Consider the following 10,099-nt stretch of genomic DNA (forward strand, 5'->3'; position numbering starts at 1 on the left):
CCCCGCAGGCGGCCGCCGGCGCCACCCGCACCGGCAGCGCCCGCCCTCGGCCCGCGGCCGCGTCACGGGACGGCCGCGGCGGTGAGAGGCGGAGCGGCCCCCGCTCGCCGCCGCCGCCGCCGCCGCCGCCACCATGTCGGGCAAGGACCGCATCGAGATCTTCCCGTCGCGGATGTGAGTGGCCCGGCGGGCCCGGGGCGGGTGGGCAGCGCCGGGGGGAGCGCCCGGGCCGAGCCCCCGGCAGGGCCGCCCTCCCTCCCTCCGTGTTTTGGGGTGAAACGCGCCGTGGGGCCGCGGCTGGATCCCCTCCTCTGTGGTTTCTCTTCTCCGGCGGCTCAAAATTAGCCGTCAGCCATCTGAGGGCTGCCACGGCACCCGGAGCCACGGCATAAGCAGCTTCCAGGGTGGTGGTGTGGGGGGGTTACAGTCGTACCATTAGGCAAGCCAGGATTTAAAAATAGAACATGAACGTAAGCAAAAATGCACAATCAAACCATACCTTCCCTTCACTGTTTAACTGATGTTGTATAAGAGGTTGGCCATAAAGAATTTTTTAAAAAAAAGGAAGTGCAGTGAGTGGACAGTCAAGTAATTTTCCAGGTTGTGACAGCAAACCGTTCGTCATGCAGTCAGATGTCCCCTGACCAGGCTTAAGAAAGCAGCCAACATCTGAATGAATGCGAACATTTAAAATTGATAAAGTATTAAAAATGTAGTTTTCATAGTGCTGCTCCTCTGCAGGACTCTCCAGGACAGAAAGACTTTGCCTTGGGGTGAAAGGCTGTTTCAAATCTTCCTGCACAAAATTAGGCTGATGACTGGATATGATCTTTATAGGAAGATGTCTTGCAGGATAGAAAACCTCAAACGTAAAATAATAACTATTCCCTCATGAATGAGCTCAGGCCATACGAAACAACAGCTTATATGGAAATATTAATATATTACATAGTAAAGGTTCTGTTTTGAACCTCAGTTCAGAAATAAATGACTGCATGTACTAAGTCACCTGGTCGCCTGCTCTTCAATACTGCTCTTGTCATGCCATTTACATGTCTGAGGAGGAGGCATCTCAACCACTTCTGAAAGGTATCTGTTTTTGTGGGCTGACAGATCATTGTGGCAAGGAGGTAGTGATGTACAAAGATTTAATATTTACGAGCCCTGTTTCAAATGAGGTAATAGAGTAATAATGCGGCAGATATTTTGATAGGAATGTGAGTTAGGATGTTAAAAGTAAAGATGGCCTTCTTCTAGAACAAATTTTTTGTTAACTGACGGGACTGAATTTTACAAGGTTTTTGGCTTTGTTCTCTTTTGCTGGTATGACCCTCTTCTGGGCTGGATATGATCACTCACAGAAGCTGCTTGGTCTCCTTGACAGTAAACAGGACTTTGTTTAGTGCACTCACAGAGCCTGTGAAATCTTGCTTGAACTAGAAAGTGAGCCAGTCTCGGTCAGGTAGGGAACAGAGTGAGAAGGTAGCTCAAGGTGGTAACAGTGACCTGCTTGTTGTGAAAATTAAGGTGCCTTGTTGTTCTTTGTCTTTTTATCATGAACATTCATAAAGTATATCTGCTTCTCGGTTATAACAATCTTGTAGGCATTAATGAAGCTATTCTTATAACACGTCGGTAGAGTGAGGAAGTAACTGTGTCCACTGCACGGGCAGAGTCTTCATTATGCTTACGTTTTCCAAGGTCAGAGAGGAAGCGTATAGGCTTCTCTGTACAGACATGAATGTCATTCTTTGTGCACACTTACTATGTATACAAAGCAGTAGCTTAAGTTAGCACAGTGGATTTTGTAGTATAGCTACTGCAATTTTAGTTCAAAAGATTCGTCAAATTAAAATATATGTGACAGCAGAGAGGGAAGCAAAGTTTGGATCCTTTTTCAGTTCCCAGTTCTGCACCAGAAGCCTGGAAGTTTGCTACTGGAAATAAATAAATGAATAAATAAAATTCTATCCTGATTTGTCTCTGCTGTTGTACCACGTTGATGTTTCTTCATTGCTTCATACTTTCTGTCATGTCCATGTCAGAAAATCATGTGTAATTTTTTTCCTAATCCCTTTGGATGATGCAGGACATTTTTATTTCTTCCTTTCTTTAACAGGGCTCAGACCATCATGAAGGCTCGTTTGAAAGGAGCCCAAACAGGTCGTAACCTCTTAAAGAAAAAATCTGATGCTTTGACACTTCGATTCAGGCAGATCCTTAAGAAAATTATTGAGGTAGGTAAATTAGATTTTTTTTGTCTCTCTTTATTTGAAATCTGTTTGTCAGTTGTGCATTCCCATTCTGCTAACTTCATTAGATAGGCTAGAACGTAGGACAACATTGTAGATAACCTGTTCTTTGTAAGTGAAGCTTCTGAGGACAGGTGAGCAGAACTACGTTTTCCTGGCTGCAGTGGTACAGAAAGTTAATATTCTTCACCTCTTTCCAACCAGTCCTCGGCTGTGGTTCCCTACCATCTCTTCTGGGTTACAGAAAATTTGCTCTGACGGTGTCAAATACATTATGAGTGGATCTAACATGTTCTGTAGTGCTACTTTCATTGCTTTATCTGGCCTGAGAGGATGCTGCAGATCTATAATGTTTTTGGCATTTTTTTTTTTGGCATTCCTAGGCACACTAGGAAGCAGAGACAAGAAATTTTGTCCAGATGGACCTTGTTCCTTTATGAAGAAACATCAAGTCCTGCTTCTTTCTTTGTAACATGACTGACAAATCCAAGATATTCAGCAGAGCCTAATATGGCTTGTTCTCTCCTACCATACTAGGCAGGTTTTAGTTGTACTGTTTTTGCTTGAACTGCTACGATGTCTATGGTTAGCAGTAGTGTTTTGTTACCTTGCTGTAGACAAGCTCTTGGCACTCTGTGTCTAGTTGTCTACAGACACAAAGGCTCTTGCTTCTCAATAGCGTGGTTTTTAGCTGCAAGGCCTTGAAATGTGTAAAAACGAGAAAAAATTGAGTAGGAGGAGAGAGCAGCTTCACAAAGTTACAGACACCTGTACGCTGAAAAACAACTTCAGAAGTCTCATAGTATCCAGTACAATATGAAGGAAAAGTGATTTCCTGCTGAGACACTTTATTGTTGCAATTTAACCCCCATGTAGTAGAATTTTATGATTATTGAGACAGACGAGTCTTTTGCAGTTTCTTTGAGTTCTTACACTGGGTGAGTGAAACAGCTGAAGTATTTCTTTTTAAACCAGACACCTGGGAATTATGATTTGCAATTTGCAGTTTGAGAGTGAGACAGAGATATCAGATTTTCTCCTTTTTACTCTCTTAAATTTCTCATTGTTTTCTTTATGCTGTTAGTTATTCATCCTGGAAAAAGAGTAATATACCTTTTATTTGCTGCCTCTTTTTTTTTTTTTTTTTTTAACAGACTAAGTTGCTGATGGGTGAGGTGATGAGAGAAGCTGCCTTTTCACTTGCTGAGGCAAAGTTTACAGCAGGAGATTTCAGGTGAGGATTGCTGATCTCATGGGTATCCTACCCCTGGGAAAGTGTGATCAACAAACTGTTGATTTCTCTTCTGGAAATAAGTAAAATTCTTAAACACACTTTTTAAAAGAAAAAAGGCAGTGGGCAAGGTAGGACAGGCTGAACTGAATTCCATCAAATAAAGGTGAGAAACGTCACTGCAGGAGAGAGAGAACTTGTGTGATGAAAATGCATAAAAAAGAAAGCTGAAAAATTAACAGAATTTACATACAAATTATGCACAGACCCTTGACTTGAGAAGTTGTTTTTTGCAACTTGGAAGCTAAAACATAGGTATACAAGACTGTATATCAGAGTGTTGGATTATGTATTATTTTGATTTTTGTTGTGGACTTGAGGACGGGATCCCATATGTGGTATTGTTTCCCAGTAAGTCATTTGGAGATTCTGCTCAGTGTTTCAGCATCCTGTCTCACGACCTCTTGCCTCACTAGGGCTAGTGAGGGCTGTATGTGAGAGGGGAGACAGCTTTTTCCTCCAGTGCGTTATTTTTAAGTGCATTTTAATAAATTACAATTCTAACTAGGCTGTTTGTGTACTTCAGCCAAATGTAGCTCTTGTAGTGTTAATGATTCAGCTGATGGTACCACCAATTAATGGGGAAGAGCTAAGCGATCGGATGCAGTAGTAACCTGTGTGCTGCTGGAGGTGCACAGCATCCATGAAAGCCTTTTTACTCTCATTTGGATGTGGTGCTGTTTCCTGCCTTAGCCAGTCAGTATTTAGGTATAAACAATAGTTAGATTCCACCCTGAAAGTAAATTGTACTATAGTGGAAGAGTTGGCTACAGTGACCTGTTCTTGGAAGACCTTAAGACACTTTAGAATCCTTCAAGATGAATTGTACAAGCTTAAGTTCATTAACACGGTAAGAGCTAGTGGGTAAACAAACTCATTTACTGTTCTGAAAGAACAAATAAATATGAACTCATAAAAACAGAGTGTTGTGGCCTTGGTCTACATTAAAGCCTTGAAATTCCTTTGCTTTTAGTGGGAAGAGAATTGCACAGGTTGATTAGACTCAACGTTACTGAAATATTTTAAAGTCATTTGCCAGATAACTGGCTAGTTTTTAGATATGATTGTATACTTAGCCTAAAACATTTCCAGAGTTACATTTCAGAGTCTGTTTCTTTTACATTTCCAGACATTGCTGGAAAACTGTTTCTTTGAAAGCTTCTGTGTTAGCTTTGAAGACTGTGCAATTAACTGCACAGAGTACTGAACTAAAAATAATTTCCAAATCATTACAGCTATTTGATAACTACTTCACGTTGCCTATAATGGTGGATTAATGAACCACTTCAGTGCTCATGATTAAGATGTATGTTTTCTTCCTCACAGTACCACTGTGATCCAAAATGTGAACAAAGCTCAAGTCAAGATCAGAGCTAAGAAGGACAATGTAGCAGGTGACTCTTCTCTAGAGTACGGGTATTTCAACTTTCAAGGGAATCATGGGAGGTGACTGAAATACGCAGGAGTGTTTCCAAACACCATCTCCTCTTATTCCTCTTATTAATGTCACAGAAGGAACGTTTCTAACTTACTAAGATTTTTCAGATACAGAAGATATTTATGTTTAGTTGTTTACCATCATTTCATAAGATGAAACAAGTGTACGTAAACTGTAGTCCAATTTCTAGATTTTCAAATAAAGCATAATTTCCGTTACTGAAAGTAAATCAGAAAACCAGGAAATTAAGTATCAGAATTAAATAAATTTTAAGAAATTAAATATCAGTAATTGTCTATGAAGAAAACAGGAAAGAATAATCAAGATTGAATGCTGAAAATATTCCTTAAGCATGGGGAATATATTGCTAAGTGGTAACATAATAAAATTGAATACTGAATACAATGGAATACTTCTCTGAATTTTTCATGTGTCTAGATCTCCATGATCTCAATATAATTTCGAAGTTCCATGTTAAAGTGGAAGAATCAGCATGATTAAATCTTTCCAAGCTATATGGGGAGATTTTGGAAACAAAGCTTCTGAGCTTATGGAATTTATTAGAAGCAAATGGGGTAAAAATGAGTTGTAATTAAAAAAAATATATAAAACCTTATGTCTCTTACACACGTACTTGCTCACTTTTGCCAGGTGTAACCTTACCGGTTTTTGAGCACTATCAGGAAGGAGGGGACAGTAAGTACAAAACAAGTGCTATCTTACATGTACTTGTAGCTATTCTGTGCTAGTAGAAAAATACTTGTCATACTTTGCTGATAAGTCAGTTTACATCACAGGCATAGGAGAATGTATTTCCTCTGTCTTTTGCTGTTTGCAAAGCTATTTTTGCTTTGTCCTGTTCCTCTAATATGGAGAGATTATTAAGGTGTCATAGTGGATTTTAATTTTCTAAATTGTTGAATTTTTCAAACTAGGAGAAGGCTTGTTTACCAGGTTTTTGAGACTGATAGATCTTATTATAGACATGCACAGCAATGATTTGTAGTAACACAAACCATTATAACAATTGATTTGTTAATGGGGAAAGACTTTAGCTTATCACTTTCTGAGCTATCTGTATCCCTGTAGTTCATAAAGTACTAATTTTTATCTAGAAAGAAAACACCATGGTAGCATTAGCAACAAATTTCACGTTTTCTGTTTTTTCAGGCTATGAGCTGACTGGCTTGGCCAGGGGTGGAGAACAGCTGGCTAAGCTGAAGAGAAACTATGCAAAGGCCGTGGAGCTGCTTGTGGAACTGGCCTCCTTACAGGTTGATGGGAGGAAAAAATGGCTGGGGAGTGGGGAGGAGTCTTTGGTTTCTCCCTGTTCTGAAATTAAAAGTAACATAGTCTCAGTGGTTGTAGCTGAGTACTTTCAGCTGTAATATATACCTTTTGTCCCAGTGCTCTACAAAGTTGCAAACCTTTTTCAGCTATAAAACACAGTTATACTACCACTTCAGAGAACTCTACAACCCTATAAAGAAACTTTGTGGAGTTGCTATGGGGTGTAGTTGGTATTTGAAACTGCTGATGTGTGGTGTTCAGATGTAATCTGGTGATAGTAAGAGCACAAACATTAGCAGAAACAATTCTGCTTCCATCAAGTGAGCAGCTTTGGCTTACAAGTGCTGTTTGTTTTTGTGTGTACAATACATCGAAATGCCTAGTTTGTCTCGTTATGTATTAATTATTTATTCCTGTTCCACAGACATCCTTTATTACTTTGGATGAAGCCATCAAAATAACAAACAGACGTGTGAATGCAATTGAACATGGTGAGTGTTTTTCTGTCTGGGATGCATAATGCTTTTGTGTCTCCATGCAAGATGGGGAGCTGGGTCCTGGAAGCTACTCTTCTTTTGACTGATTTCATTAGTAGGATTTCAAACCAGTTCAAGAATGTTTGAGAGAGCATTACAATGAAGCACATTGCAAATAACAAAAATGAAAAGCCCAGTTCCATTCTGAGTTGCTGATAGCTGGAATTTTGCATGTATGCAATAACTTACTTCAGCAGATGATTCTAAACTATCCCTTTCAGTATATTTTTCCATAGATCTACTTCAAACTTGCAGGCCTTATCTGCAGCTTATCCCTTAGCAAATTTGACTGTAGAAAAGTTTTCTTCTGCGGCCTTCCAAATGAATTTGGCAGCATTGCTAGCAGATTTCTCCTTTGGAAAAGTGGTTCTGGCACATGGCTTTCAGAATCGCTCAGTTGGTGTGTTAAAGCTTTTTTTGATGTCTTGTATCTTCCCTTGTGATAGTATATTTGAGCATTTGTTTCCTTGATGGCTTTTTCCAACTAAGATCATAATTCTTTGTGTAAGTCCTTTATCGAACAAAATTTTCTGAAAGAATGTGATGGATGAATATAGCTTTACTTCTAATCTCGCCCATCTTTTGAAGGATTATTTTTTAACCAGTTCAGTGGGGAAAAAAGACCTTATTAAAAAGTCAAGAATCAGTGTTTTCAATTCCTTTGCATATCTTTCAGAAGAATGTGTTATCAGAGATTCCGTGATGTTTGGAGTCCTAGTTTAGTCCTGGACTTACTGAAGAAAACGATTTTGTATATTTGTCTAATGAAATAGTGTGATCTTCCATGAAAGACAATTCCCCTTGGCCAAAAGAATTACTAGATTTACTTTAAATAACCATCTGTGCACTGCATTATGACAACTTCCTGAGTAATATAGCAGCAGTCCAACAACTTCCTTGTTTATATTTCTTTAGTGATTATTCCCAGGATTGAGCGCACTCTTTCCTATATCATCACAGAACTGGATGAAAGAGAACGAGAGGAATTTTACAGGTAACTATCTCAGACCAGACTGGTCTCTTTTTCTCAAATAGACCATTCCTCAGAGAGGACTTAGGAGAACTGCCAAATCTGGCAGTGAACGCTGTTAAGTATGACCTGGTTCTTAATGCACATTGAATTTCCAGAGCTGGGCACTTGTAGACCTGCAATTACTGGTTGCAGAGTTACAGATGAATCCCTACCACTAGGTTGTACATAGCTGTCTTCAGCTATGTCTCCAGCAGGAATGATGGAATACAGTACACTGAGGTGTTCTGCTTTAAGGACAGCTCTGTCACAGAGGCTGGTGTTCTGCACTACATGAAGCTAAGGTGTCAAACCTGAAATGAATTAAAGCTAAGTTGCCTTCATTCAAGAAAAGCAGAGTAGTGGTATAATGCAGTACTTAAGGTAAAAAATGTCATTTAGAGTTTGGGTGAAAAAGTGAGTTAATCTGTAGAGATGAATATTTTTGAAGGGTGGCAGCTTGCAAAAAGAGCATTTTGTCACTTATTACAGGACTTTCATTTCCTGATGAACTTTTCCAGGCAGCTTTATCACAGCCAACTTGTACGACATCTTTGCTGCTAGCCTGTTTTATGAAAACATCACATCTCTTTCACAGATAAACCAAATTTCTCTTCACAGGTTAAAGAAGATCCAGGAAAAGAAAAAAGTACTGAAAGAAAAATCTGAGAAAGAACGGGAGCTGCGAAGGGCTGCTGGTGGGGAACGTGAACCAGCTAATCTCTTAGCAGAAGAGAAGGATGAAGACCTTCTCTTTGAGTAACCTGGTGCAGTTGTTATATTTGGAGCAGGGGACCCAGAATACAGAAGGCCCAGTTGCAGTATAATTTGGGACATGTTGCCTCAATCATACTTAAGTGGCTTCTCATTTGGTGTATAAAGTCTTGAGTTGACTGGGTTGTGGATTTCTCCTGGGAGATTAGAAATCTGGGAACTTGACTGTAGCATAGGAGGAAAATGAGAGATCAGTAAGGTGCTTTATTATCAGGAAAGCCTTCTGTTGTGTGCTCAATCTGTTTCTTCATTTAATAGGAATGATTGTCCATACGTGTTTTGCATGGTGGCTCTGGATTTGCCTAATCAGATTCCCTTTTAATCATTCCTCTTACCACTGCAGGCAGAGGAAAATGTTATTTAGGGAGGGAGATACATGCACTGTTCTTTACTGCTGAAATGTGAATTAACTTGAAAGTTGCTTAAAACAGGTATTGGTACAACTGAAGTCAAATTTAAGTAAACGCAACTCCAGTTTTCTAACCTGTTGATAAAATCCACAGTCTTTATGATTTATTTCTGTTGCATGATTGTTACCACTGGCCTAAAACATCTGTGGTTTTAATTAGAGGTTCTGCCAATTCGTGTATTCTGTGCTAGAAACAAGTAAAAGTTCTAAATGTTAAATATCTGGTGCCTGTGTCCTGCTGCAAGAAGATGATGGTCTTAAAAGCTTGGAAACTGTCATGCTGTTTGCAAGATAGCCCTCTCTTCATCCCATACCCCCCAGTTTATAATGTGCACTGGGCACATCTCCTTTTATCCTGTGTCCAAATTCACTTACCCTTTACCTCTTTAGATAAACAGCCAAGGAGAGGTCATATCCTCTTGCCACAAACACATAGAAGCTCTTTTAAACTATCCAGCTCCATGTTGCTTTAAATCTTCATCACAAGTAGGCAGGCAAGCAGGGTTGAACATACAGTAGTCCATTCTTGTGCTTTTTTTTTTTTTTGCATTCTAGGGTGATTAGAGGAATTTAGGAAAGAGATGAATAAGCTGGCATATGCAGTGGGCACCATGGGATAGATTTATTCTGTTAGTAATAAACTCTTCAACGTAAGCACCTTGTTTTAAACATGATCCAGCACTTAACAGCAGATGCAGGGCAAATGCAAGAAAAAATATTTCTATTAGCACCTTTTTAAAAGTCATTTTACAATTTTATGAAGCAAAAGGCCATTTCTTTCCTCTTTAGAAGCTGAAAGCAGCACAGCTAAATGAGTCCATACTTTAGCCTAAGATACAGGTTGGTCCAGCTTGAAAGAGAGAGCCCCTTGCTTTTGTGTTGAACTCCCATCAAACCCTCTTACCTCCTAGCCCACCTGTGTTCTGTCAGATACTTTCCTCAACAGGAGCAGCATCATTCAACTGGTTAAAAACAAAAAAAACAAACAAAAAAGACCAACAACCCCACCCACTTTGTTCCTTGTGTCCTGCTTTAGCTAAGTACAGGAAGGAATGTATTCACACATTCTTATTGTAGTGATAGAAAAGAGGATCCTTATC

General features: G+C 39.7%; 1 protein-coding gene across 1 annotated transcript; it reads left to right on the top strand.

Moving 5' to 3' along the window:
* Positions 1-9: 9 nt before the first annotated feature.
* ATP6V1D (ATPase H+ transporting V1 subunit D) lies at positions 10-9,212 on the top strand. The gene is made up of 9 exons (XM_040558331.1): positions 10-174; positions 2,120-2,237; positions 3,407-3,486; positions 4,870-4,937; positions 5,633-5,677; positions 6,152-6,255; positions 6,696-6,762; positions 7,723-7,801; positions 8,438-9,212. Exons 1-9 carry the CDS (start codon positions 134-136, stop codon positions 8,577-8,579), a joined length of 744 nt encoding a protein of 247 aa, XP_040414265.1. The 5' UTR covers positions 10-133; the 3' UTR covers positions 8,580-9,212.
* Positions 9,213-10,099: the final 887 nt, after the last annotated feature.

This window comes from Cygnus olor, chromosome 5 (genome assembly GCF_009769625.2).
Source record: "Cygnus olor isolate bCygOlo1 chromosome 5, bCygOlo1.pri.v2, whole genome shotgun sequence".
In the NCBI taxonomy this organism is placed as follows: domain Eukaryota; kingdom Metazoa; phylum Chordata; class Aves; order Anseriformes; family Anatidae; genus Cygnus; species Cygnus olor.